The sequence below is a fragment of the Xyrauchen texanus genome, chromosome 31 (genome assembly GCF_025860055.1).
Source record: "Xyrauchen texanus isolate HMW12.3.18 chromosome 31, RBS_HiC_50CHRs, whole genome shotgun sequence".
Lineage (NCBI taxonomy): Eukaryota > Metazoa > Chordata > Actinopteri > Cypriniformes > Catostomidae > Xyrauchen > Xyrauchen texanus.
This window is the reverse complement of record NC_068306.1, coordinates 27,326,436-27,339,289: the sequence shown is the minus strand read 5'-3', so window position 1 is coordinate 27,339,289 and position 12,854 is coordinate 27,326,436. Positions and strand designations below refer to the sequence as shown.

Genomic DNA, 12,854 nt, shown 5'->3' with positions numbered 1-12,854 from the left:
ACCACAAGATACAGGATATATAAACCATAACATACTCCAGCATCAGCAAGAATGGGAAATATTGACTGTGAAATGCAGTGCTCTTAGAACAATTCCAAGCACAAGCCTCTAAATATAAAAGAACATGTATTCTGTGAAATCCATATTAATGCATATTTCTCCATCATATAACTGAAATGCAGCTGTTCTACGCTCTTGAAATTTAAATACAAAGAAGTGAACAGCATGTTACCAGGAAATGGGATCACAAACACTTTGATCAAGTACAAAATTGAACCTTTAAAATGAACTGTGTCATTATGTAAACATATAGCCGGGTTAATAAGCACTGAGCATTTCTGTGTTCAAATAACTCGGCCATGAGAGTGCAATCTATTGCTCTACATAAATAAGCATGTAAAGAAAGACATCAAGAAGCAGATGGGATACCATGGTGGTCCAGGGGACACTTAACATGACACTGATTTAAAACACTTAGGGGGCTTTCACACTAGCACTTTTGGTGCGCACCCCGGTTCGAATGACGTCAGAGTTCGGTTCGTTTGGATGATGTGAACGCTGTCTTCCGAACTCGGGTGCGCACCCGCGAACCGTACTCGAGTCCGCTTAAAAAGGTGGTCTGGGGTACGGTTCATGTGAACTCCAGTACGGTTCGCTGCTGATATGAACGCAATCGAACCAAACCGCGGAAGTGAACCGCTATTGATGACGTATAATGTGGTCGTCAGTCTCACACGCGTCACTTTCAAAATGAGCGGAAAGGGTTTACTTTCGTGCGTGCGTGTATACACTTACCTTGACGAAAAGCGGGATTGACGCACACACACTGCAAGCAGAGAGATGATTTCTGATTGCCTTCGCAAAAATTGTCTTCGGAGGACAGCCCGCTGTCTTTTGAATGATTTCAGTATTTTTGCGGCAGACAGACGCAAGTGTGTTTCTGTATCTTGATGTTGAAAACAAAACCAAAGGTTAAAAAAAGAAGAACAAATGTGAACCGAGCAAGTCTATTCATTGAATTTTGACGCCTTTTCATTTCGCGGTTATCAAGCAACACGATTACGCACCAGCTGCAGCTTCATGACGCAAGCGTACCGCGGTTCGGATACAAATATATAATGTGAACACAGTCCATCGGGGGGAGGGGGGAGCAATCGAACTCGGGTTCGGAACAGGCAATCGAACCAAGTGTGAAAGCCCCCTTAGAGTGACTGTGCTTCTGCCACAGTACAAAAGGGACACAGGGACAAAAATAACATTCTTACAAAGTTGCCACATAATTGCACATATTGCCTACAATAAAACACACATTTTCTGTCAACAGGGCTGAATTTTCACTTGAATATTACCAGAACTCGAATTATATTAAAAAATTTTATTAATACTGGAATTTTTGAGACATTCTGGAAAACAGATTAAGATTAGTTAATGCCTTTGGTATCATGAACCAACAATGTAAAATATATTTTTATGCATTTTTAAATCTTTGTTAATGTTAGTTAAAACAAATACAATTGTTCTTTGTTAGTTCATGATAATGCATAAACTAATTTTAACGTCTTTGATGTGAATGGCCCCAAAGTCATCATCAGTGCTTGGCATACAACTAAAATTCAAATGCACAGTTTTTGTATTAAAATTTCTGACGATATTGACGAATCATCTGACGAAATTTTACTAATGTTTGAATATTTCATGTTTTATTTGGCAGCCTTACAACAGACATTGACAAACACATTTTTCCAAAGAAATTTGACCATATGGATGCATTAGATTGAAAAAAGAAAAGAAGAAAAAAAGAGGATTTTATCCATTACAAACTCTACTCATATAAAAAAAGCAATGACTTTATTTTTAAACAGAACAAAAATCAAATGCATAAATAACAGATTAATTTGTACACAAACTCTATTTAATCTTTGTTTGTTTTTTTAAGTAAATTATGTACTTGCTGGTAAAAGTCTCATATAATTATGGCATCTTTAAAATATTAATACCCAAAACAGTTTACAATATATATATATATATATATATTATATTATATTATATTGTATACACACACACACACACACACGCGTATGGACAATTAGCTATCCCACTAAACACTTTATATTAACTACATTTATTCAAACTGTCACACATTCCAGAAGCAAAGTCCAAAGAGCAAGTGACAGCTTAACCTGTGTTGAGGCATAAAACCACAAAAACTGCGTAATTTAGTCTCAATAATAAAATTAGTGTTGGAAAATGTGGAGGGACATTTTCAAGAAACAAAATAAAGAACATAAAAAAACAGTTCTTTAATGCACTGTTGGGTTACATGTAATTGGGTCATTTTCTAAGTCTAGTACAAACTCATAGACTTTGTGAATGTATGCAAAGTTTGCACATTTGAATAGAGCAAGTCAAAAAGTGCCAACAAATGCACTTATTCGATTTACTAAACCTTCTGCAGCGTGGAAATCACTGTCTCAATCTGCCCAGCACGCCTCTTACTTGGATATGCATGAAAAATGTACATTATATAATTTCTGCATTGAGGGAGGGTGCAGTTGCCTTATTTTCTGCTCAGTTGTGACCTGAGCTAGTCAGTGTGCCGTCTTTCATGAAGAGAATGGGTGGGGGGGGGGGCAGACTGGCGCGCACGTGGCTGAAGAGGGCGGTCCTTCAGCACGCGGTATTTGCTGTGGGTGTGGCTTAGTTGACATCACCTCGAGAACGAAACAAAAAGACCTTTTTGTTTAAAGCGACGATTAAATAGACACCAAAACTAGATCGCGAGTAAAATCTTATAATTAGTGTTAGTTATTGTATCGGCAGATAAATGCTCCGAGAACATGAGATCATTACGAGGAAGTGTGAAGGGAAAAGTAGGCTGGCCTTGAAAGTCATGAGAAAACCAATCGGCAATGTCAGTACGTATATAAAAAAAGCTATGGTCTATTATTGCCACCGCCCAAAGGATAAGAAATCAGGCAGCTAACTTTCACCTCCCTTGTTTATCAACGATAAATGGTGGCAACAGTTGATAAAACTGATATCAACTTTAATAATTCTACTAGCAATGCATACATATATTTGTTATCTTCAGTATACCCATGCAATCAGCCCTCCCCCACCCACCCAGTTCAATCCCCCGCCTTACCACGTGTAATCTGTTGTTGCTGGGCTTGCCACTCTAAATATCTGGCCGCTTCCAATAGAGTATCGATACTCATTTTGAATAACGATACAATACGTTCCCGTAAAAAAAAAATAAAATATTATGCAATCTGCATCCCACGGTACAGATGTTCGTGGTTGGTAAATCACAGTATAGTCCACTGACTTCCAAAGACAGTCATACGACATCAAGAGCTCCCCCGAAACACATCAGAAACACATTACTTGACTGGCATCAAGATGGCGATTGGAGTAACAGAAAACACAACAAGTCGAAGGCGTTCCGTTCAAGCTCCACCCTCGTCAATGTAACTCCGCCCTAATACTACCAGCGATTCAAAACTAGGGAAGAGCACGCTGTGGAATCGAACGATAGGATCGGGAGTCTACTGAAATTGATCTCGTGAATGGGAAAGACATGTATCTATAAATAACGAAAAACTTAAGAATGAGATATCTGTGGCACAATATACGCTTTTTTCTGACCACTCAGAAATTCATACAAGAAGGAAATAGCGTGAAACCTGACTGTAATCCATGCTCCGTGTTTTTGCCGCAGCCCTACCCCGCAGTACATTTGTACATGTTTAAAACATATCGATGCGAGGGAACCAATGGGCGTGGAGAACAACAAGGCATGGTGCCTGTCCACATGGGCAGCCGCTAAAGGCTGAGAGCTCGGCTCATTTACATGTCGCGAGCAAGATCCTGCCTCGCTGTCAATCATCCTCAACGCGCATTCCAATGGCCACGCCCATGGAGTTTATGTGGAGCGAATGTTCCGTGTAACCTAGTTGTTGTTACTGTCTATTACCGTCGAATATAGCGACACAATACGTTGTCTAGAATGGGAATGCATGTATCGCTGTATTTTGTATGTGGTAGACACGAATAAACAATGTATTAAATCCAAAGTTTAAATCTTTAGGGCGCGCGGTTTACTGACGCGTTCATAAGTGACGTCACTGTTTGAGATGCACGCGCAAGTTATTTTGATTTCCACAAAATGTCTGAATGGTTTTATTGTTATATTAAGAGATAGCGTCTCGAAACCAAAGAACATTTTGTTTTTGCTGATAGTAAGGGATAAACATTTCTGAAACTGAAACCTAACTCAGGTCTGAAATTTGATTTGTATTTAAATATGCCTAATTATTTAAATGTTATTTTATTTCAATTTTACAAACGTTTTCCGTCTTCTCTTTTTCTAGGATTTATGTCCTCCTGTTTGTAATACCTAGGACTATACATTTTTAAACATATGCATAAAATTACTGCAGGATTATGAAGTTACATGAGCAGAGTTTCTATAGACATTGATGGAATGAGACAGTGTGAATTTGTAACATACAGTATTAGGTCTGAATCCTGCATTTATTCAGTAGCAATCCAAGTGTTAAAACCCCACTGAAATCCTTCCTTTCACAGAAATCCCACACTAAAATCTGTTTATTTCAAAATATAACACAATTTGATTGAACTTTGCACAATTATAAGATTCAGTATTGTGGAGAAGGGAAAATTAGATTTTTGGTGGTGCTATGTAAGAGCACTGTGGTTCAGTCATGCTGATCTCTATGAATAAGGTCTTGCATGGTAACAGACTGTGATTGGCTGATTTGTAGGGATACCCTAGTCGACTATCAAATAGTCAGAGTATCTCCTCCAATCAGCAAGTGCTTAATGCACACACACAAATACACAGGCAGCCAATATTAAGAGCATGCCTGTGTATGCACCTGTTTCACAAAGGCACAAACAACAAATGCCCACACATGCTGCCCACATAATAAATTGCACATTCTACACATTAAGTACACTTCATACAGCACAGAGAGACAACCTGCAACAGCCCCCTCACCATCACTTATTAAAGGGCAAAATAACTGTAATAAAACTTATAACTACTGTATGTACTGAAATTAAAATAAACTTTCAGGCTGGGATGATGACGAAGACCTCTGTGACATTTCTCTTCACCTCTGATACAATGATAATAATAATATAAATGTATTGAAACTTTAACACTTCTAATTTATATTGAATGTGTGTGCTACATACAATTACATCTTGATTTACAGTGGAAGAACAAAAAAAATCTACTATTTAAGACAGACAGATATGGCCTTTTTTTTTTTAGCTATGTTTGGGAAATTTTGTAAGAAAACATTCTTGATTTGTATGCAAGTACTCCCTTTTGTGGTGTAGGCTAAAAGCTTTTAGCCTAATACTGTCATCCATTTAAACTAGGGCAACACAAGGCAACAACACAATTAAAATAATCTGTAAGAAGGGAAATGTTGAATGAATGGAAATAATTTAGATTAGAAGATCATTGGCCATTTTTGAAATAGAAATAAACACTATATGAATACATTTGTAATAATTTCCTTACATAAAATGATAGAGAAGCCTATATTTGACTTCATTAACTACACTAAAAAATCTGATCAGAAAGATAGTCAAGGTGAAAGATGATGATGATGTCTGAATCTAAGATGTAGCCAATGATATCAAGGAAAGCGGTGTGGATACAGCATCATTAAAATTCAATAGTTTTCAGACACCTAAGTCATTGTAAAAAGTCACTATTAACTGTCAGCCATGACTAATTTAATCCCTAAGTGAAAGTATCCAGTAACCATTACAGAGATTAAGTGAATAGTAGTCAGCTGGTCATGTGATTTCACTATGGCTGCCCCCGTGAGAAGACCCTCTCCATGTAGAATAAAACTGCTTTTATAAGGTTACTGACATGACAGGAGTCTTCATCTCATGTAAGTGTTCATCATTTTATTAATGTTTCAAAATTACAACTTCCATTTTTTCTTAAGAAGTAAAGCTATCTTAAAAGGGAAAAAATTACTGAGTGCACCTTTAAATATTGCACGTCTCATGAATTACCTACACCCAACTGCACCACTAGAGGACGTGGCCATTCACAAATTTCAAAAATCACTACAGTGAAGAAAAGCTATAAATACAAAATATGCCACATAAATAGTGGAATGTCAAATTGATGTTTTCCTTTTAAAACATCAATATACTGTTTACTATATTTCCTTCATTTTCGGGCTGGGCTACTCATTTGGAGAAACGGTTTTCACCTCTTCCATAAATGTTGACAACATGGTACAGTGACGGTTTAAGATAAAATGGCCTATTATTGTTTTTTCAGCATAAAATAAATAAATAAATGAAACAGCAAAAAAGTGAAAGATAACACAAAAATATGAAATTGGCAAACAAATATTGTAACCAGTTGATGAAATGTTTAACTGTATTTAAACACGCAAAATATTCCCCCTATGCCTGACATTTATGACAAATGAATGGCGGATGGAGAATAGAATTTGAACTTCAACATTTAGATATTGCCCTTGTATAACTTCACAGTGTGAAAACTGGCCCATGTCTCCCCGCACTCCTATACCATGGTGTGCATATGGTATTTACCTTTGGTAACCAAAAATAAACTTCTTCATACTGTGGTTTTTACCATGGCACATGTCCAAAAAACTTTGTAATACTTTTTTGTAAGAGACAGAGGAAGGAAAAAAAAAAAAAAAAAGTAAAACCCCACAACAAACGTACCTGACACTTGCTTTACTGGTGACATATTTCAGTATGTTATATTAGAAATTTTCATTTTTTTGTTACATATTTAGTACACTGGCAAAAATCTAAACATGACTGGGTCTTTGTGTACACTTGCATGGTCGTCTTGCATGTCTTTCTCTATCAGTGGCCATCTTATTGCTCTTGGTCTCCTGAGAATAACCTCTTCCTCAAATACGCCGTGATTGTTGCCAGGATACAGACAATAGGAGGCACTAGCAGGTGACTACATGTCTGATGTAGTGGGTCGAAATATATTATTGAGAAGAAGTCCTGTCCCCAATATTCTCAGCCGGCACACATCACAGTGTATCTTGTTGATAGTAATGAGGCTCAAGCCAAACAAAATGTACAAGATTATATTTCTTTTCCATGCCACTCTTAAAGGAGTTCACCAAAAAATGAAAATTCTCTCATCTTTTACTCACCCTCATGCCATCCCAATGTCAGTCTTTTTTTTTCTGCAAAAAACAAATAAAGATTTTTAGAAAAACATCTCAGCTCTGTAGGTCAATATGATGCAAGTGAATGTGACCAAACTTTGAAGCTCTAAAAAGCATATAATGGCAGCATAAAAGTAATCCAAATGACTCCAGCGGTTAAATCCATGTCTTCAGAGGAGATATGATAGGAGTGGGTGAGATCAATTGCATATTGCATCTACTGGTCAGGGCTGGTCAAAGTGGAGATTTATAGCCAAAAAAAAATAATATTGTTCCGTTTCTCACTCACACATATTATATTGCTTATGAAAATACTGATTTAACCACTGGAGTCTTATGAATAAGGTTTATGTTTCCTTTGTGTGATTTTTGGAGCTTCAAAGTTCTGGTCATCATTCACTTGCATTGTATGGACCTACAGAGTTGAAATATTCTTGAAAAAAATCTTTGTGTTCTGGAGGAGGAGGAAAGTCATACACATCTGTGATGGCATGAGGGTGAGTAAATGATGAGAGCATTTTCATTTTTGGGCAAACTATTCCTTTAAGTTCACTTGGAGATTATAAAAATGTATTACTTTTCTACTTATGGGCATTTTTATTCTAGGCAAGTATTGTTCATCACTATTGTGATGAATTACAGTATGATTTAATTGACTGATAAAACGTCCATGAACAAACCAACAAAAACTGAAGCTAGACTGAAAATGAAACATCAGTGCGAGCATGCTACATCATCCACTGTTTCCATGGAAACTGCATTTTTTGTGGAAGCCTGTTTTAGTTTCTCAGCCATAGTCATCACCAGATGTGAAATGTCAAGCAAAGTCATTGTCAAATATCATTACAGACATGACACCAACGCTTTATAAAAACAATAAATTATGGAATGAAAATATAAATTCAGGTGAGGCGCCTTGTTTTAGGAATGATTCGAATGACAAGTCTTGAGAATCAAATAAATTATTTTCGGGTAGTTCTGGGTGAGGTGTGAAACTGCTCCATTCTCCATACTACAGTTCCCCATTTAACAGCTATACTGGCTGCAATGCTTGTAAGAGACAGCTAGTCTGACCCCTCACAGAAAAAAAAACATTTTGAGATTGTCAGAATTTTCATCTTTGGGCAAATTATAACTTTAACAGTGGTAAAATACATCATAACATTTTAAATATAAAATCAATATAATTGGTTACATTATCCAAATGCTGTGCTTCCAAATTTTAAATCTAGGATGGGAATAATAATATTCCAGATTTCAAATATTTAATTGATTCTTTGTGTAATAACCAAGATTCAGAATTTATTTCCTTTTTTTTTTTTTGTGTCAGTATTTTTGCTAATAACCATAAAGGGGAAATAAAACAACAGATAGACTGGTTTATATTTACAGATATTTTATTATTTTTTTAATTATATTGCAAACAATGACATCAAGATATACTGATGGACAATTATTTATTTATGTGAGTGCACGAGAATGTGTCAGCAGTGAGATCACAAAAAGCAGAATGACGTCCTCGATATTGGGGATTCTCAATACATTAACAAGGCAGAGAAAGTGAACAGCTGGAGTCAGAGCCCGCCATATGCACACAGACAGCTGTGGCGCCCACACGCACATCCATAGATCCTACATACACAGCTTTGAGATGGCAGTGGTTGGGCGTACATGACACTACTGTTCAAAACAGCACGCTGCAGACCAGCAAACTACTCACCACTGATGTACTCTTATAAGTTGCTAATTGTTGCCTTAGCCAGTAGAGAACTTTTCAAACTCAATTCTTTCTCGTCCACCCCACTTGTTATCACTACATAAAAGGAGCCCACTTTTCTATAAATGCATTTATAGTAAATACATATGCGTTTCTTAAAGGGACAGTTCAACCAAAAAAAAAAGTTTTTGTCTGAACTGTCCCTTTAATTTTCAACACAGAGCAGCCTATATTTATTGCACATTGATCTACCATGGAGGTTTCGTCATCAAACACAGCCATGCCTAAATGAGTCAAAAAGGTCCAGAATAGCAAGCTTCACCCTTTAGAGCTTCTTCCTCTGCAAAGCAAATGCTAAAAACCTCCCTGATTCAAGAGAGGCTGAATAGACTCATCCAGCACAAGGTCACTGAGCAGTACCATAGAGTCTCCGGAACTCTTCACAAACGTGCGCACGAATGGACAGACAGCAGATGGTGCAGACAAGCACCAGAATGATGAAGCAATGGTAACGCAATCGCAATGATTTTGAGTGTTTTGTAAAGAGGGAAAAATTTAAACCTATCAACATGTGAACGCTCCTCTGGAGATTTGAGAATGGTGGAACATGTGTCAGAAGTACAAAAGCTGGGAAATATGGAAGTTTGCATTTTGCTAACCAAGTGGTTCTGAAGCGTTGTTTGGTATTTTAGAGTGGGTGTGGTGCATCTGCATTTGTTTGAAGTGCTTTGTCCCTGTTATATTTAACTAATTCTATATGCAGTCCAGAACATTTTTAATACGCATAAGTAAAAATAATACGTATTTTTGTTCAGAAGCTGGCATTTCAATTGCCCTCTATCAGTAAATAAATTGCATGAAAGTACTCCATTACAGAGATGAGGTGTCAGAATTATATTTTCTACACACACACACACAAAAAAGACAAAACAAAGAACATAAACAAAATGTAAACCCTGCGTGAAACTATCTCCTCCAGGGACAAGTGCACTTTACCGATTCATGTCCTTGTGATTCCCCTTCATAAGTTCTTGTTTTGCAAGGCTTTTCTAGTGGGATATCATGTTGAGTTAGTAGCTTAAATCTGGCCAAAATAATCTGGCAAACATAATTGTTTGTTGGTTTTTTTTAAATGGAAAAGGGCTTCATGAAGAGCAGAAGTGTCTGGATGCGCTGTGAATGAGAAATGCCAAATAAAACAATATTCATAAGACAATCCTATTATATATGACTTTGATAATGTGATGTATGTTTATCTAGGATTTTCAAGTGGCAAAACAAAGCATCCAGTGAGACTTTTGTTGTTAAATTACATTTAGCACTAAACTGTTGGTCTTAAGCATTTTTTTTTAGCTTTCCTTTCTGTAAAGCAGACTGTGACAGATGTCAAAAGAAAATAAACCTAAATTGAAAGAACTGAAATTGTTTTGAGTTCCCTGTATTCTGAATTCCCCAAACAGCATCATTCTGCCTTCTGCTCATAAACGCTTGAGGCTGGAGCATCACCTGTGCTCTTTAATCTTATGGTACTTTTAGATGACGAGAAGCAAAAATGTACAGTTTACAAGTTTTGGATTTACCATGCAAGAATACTTATTACTTTTTACTTATTTCTTTTTTTTCTCCTCCTTGTGAGTGTCTTGTGTAACATTTAATAAGCTCAAATTACATCCAGAGTAATTTACATAAAAGGACAATAGTTATAAGAAGAGAGCTGGATGAATTGGTAACCATAGTAATGAGTGCATCCTGAAGGGCAGGTGTGGGAGTGGCCAAAGTAGTGGCATCAGGAGAGGGGCGGATCCTATGGCAATCAGCGACATTCCCACACTTTAACCGTTTGATCTACACTTCCTGTCACCACGTAAGGAGAAGTCTTGTGGAAATCTGTGCAGGAAAGAGGAAGGACATAGAAAGTTGATTTATGAGGCACGAAGACAACCGAATTTCATTGCACAGGCACTCCGAAACCATTTAATGAAAGAGCAGGTCTCAATCAACCTGCTGGCCAATGAGTCACTATTTCAATTCAACTAAAGATATTTCAAGGTGATTTTCTAAGTGTTGTGCAATTGCAGGCAACAATAACTGCTTGGCTTACCCAGAGAGGTAACAAAGTGTTCATGGGCACTCAGAGTCTTCATGCAGCGCTTGTTCTTGTAGTCCCAGATCCGTAGGGTCTTATCATCAGCACAGCTAACAACAAATCTCCCGCCCGGATGGAACAGCACTCCACGCACCCAGTTATCATGGCCAACCTAAAATAGCAGAGAGAAACAATAGACAGAAAGATTAAGGAAGAGTTTAATGTTAAGCAAATAGAGCTGAATAAAAGTTCAGAATGTATTTATTTGTAGTACATCAATCAAATGAAGAGGAAGTGTCACTTTGGTTATAGTTTGTTAAGATATGTACACTGTGTTTCATGCATTTATCTAATCAGCCAATCGTGTGGTAGCAGTGTAATGTATAATATCATGCAGATATGGGTCAGGAGCACCACAACTGGACAGTTAAAGATGGGAAAACATAGCCTGGTCAGATGAATCTCAATTTCTGCTGAGGTACACTAATGGTAGGCCCACTGCAGCCTCAGCTTTCTGTTCTAGGCTGAAGTGGAACCAAACGTGACCTTCTGCTGTTGTAGCCCATCCGCCTCAAGGTTCGACATGTTGTGCATTCTGAGATGCTTTTCTGCTCACCACAATTGTACAGATGGGTTATCAGAGTTACTGTAGCCTTGGCTTCTCTATTGACTGCTCTCATCAACAAGACATTTTCATCCACAGAACTGCTGCTCAATGGATATTTGTTGTTTTTAGCACCATTCTCTACACACTCTAGAGACTGTTCTGTGGTACAGGATGGCAACAACTGCCTGAGTTACACCAGGAATGCACAATCCCTCCATCAGTGTCAGACTGTCTGCAATATGCTGAGAGAGGCTGGACTGAGGGCTTGTAGGCCTGTTGTAAGGCAGGTCCTTACCAGACATCACCGGCCCAATGTCACCTATGAGCACAAACTCACCTTCGCTGGACCAGACAGGACTGGCAAAAAGTGGTGATGGTCAGACTCGCGTTTATCGTTTTAGGAATGAGCATTACACTGAGGCCTGTACACTGGAGCGGGATTAATTTGGAGGTGGAGGGTCCGTCATGGTCTTGGGCGTTGTGTCACAGCATCATCGGACTGAGCTTGTTGTCATTGCAGGCAATCTCAATGCTATGCGTTACAGGGAAGACATCCTCCTCCCTCATGTGGTACCCTTCCTGCGGGATCATCCTGACATGACCCTTCAGCATGACAATACCACCAGTCATACTGATCGTTCTGTGTGTGATTTTCTGCAAGACAGGAATGTCAGTGTTCTGCCATGGCCAGCGAAGAGCCCGGATCTCAGTCCCTTTAAGCACGTCTGGGACCTGTTGGATTGGATGGTGAGGGCTAAGGCCATTCCCCAGAAATGTCCGGGAACTTGCAAGTGCCTTGGTGGAAGAGTAGGGTAACATCTCACAGCAAGAACTGGCAAATCTGGTGCAGTCCATGAGGAGGAGATGCACTGCAGTGCTTAATGCAGCTGGTGGTCACACCAGACACTGACTGCTAATTTTGACCCCCCCCCACCCCCCCCCCGTTAGTCACATGTCAGCGAAATTTGTTCAGTATATGTCTTAGTTGTTGAATATTTTAATGTTCATACAAATATTTACGATAAGTTTTTGCGGAGTTTACATGTGTACCTAAAAGGGCTGTCGATTTAAGGCGTAAATTCATTGCGATTAATTTGACTAAAAATAACACGTTAAAAAAAATGTACGCAATTAAGCGCAATGCCCCCCTGACCGTCATATGGAAGATTACTGATAAATGCAAGCTTGTAGTACCACCCGTTTACTCCAGAGGGCAGTAAG

General features: G+C 38.2%; 2 protein-coding genes across 3 annotated transcripts in view; both read right to left on the bottom strand.

Annotated features, from left to right (window-relative positions):
- The window catches only part of LOC127625212 (max-binding protein MNT-like), a 22,402-nt gene extending 19,008 nt beyond the window's left edge, over positions 1 to 3,394 (bottom strand). Inside the window, exon 1 of the mRNA XM_052100354.1 lies at positions 3,146 to 3,394. Within this exon, the coding sequence (XP_051956314.1) occupies positions 3,146 to 3,218 (73 nt within the window). The 5' untranslated portion in view covers positions 3,219 to 3,394. The remainder of the gene's footprint in view (positions 1 to 3,145) is intronic.
- Positions 3,395 to 10,202: 6,808 nt separating this feature from the next.
- LOC127625247 (lissencephaly-1 homolog B) overlaps positions 10,203 to 12,854 on the bottom strand; it is a 41,434-nt gene continuing 38,782 nt past the window's right edge. For both annotated transcript variants that reach the window (XM_052100409.1, XM_052100410.1), the window contains 2 exons: positions 11,042 to 11,198; positions 10,203 to 10,827 (listed from right to left, as the gene is read on the bottom strand). In XM_052100409.1, coding sequence (XP_051956369.1) covers positions 10,754 to 10,827; positions 11,042 to 11,198 — 231 coding nt within the window. In that variant the 3' untranslated portion in view covers positions 10,203 to 10,753. The remainder of the gene's footprint in view (positions 10,828 to 11,041; positions 11,199 to 12,854) is intronic.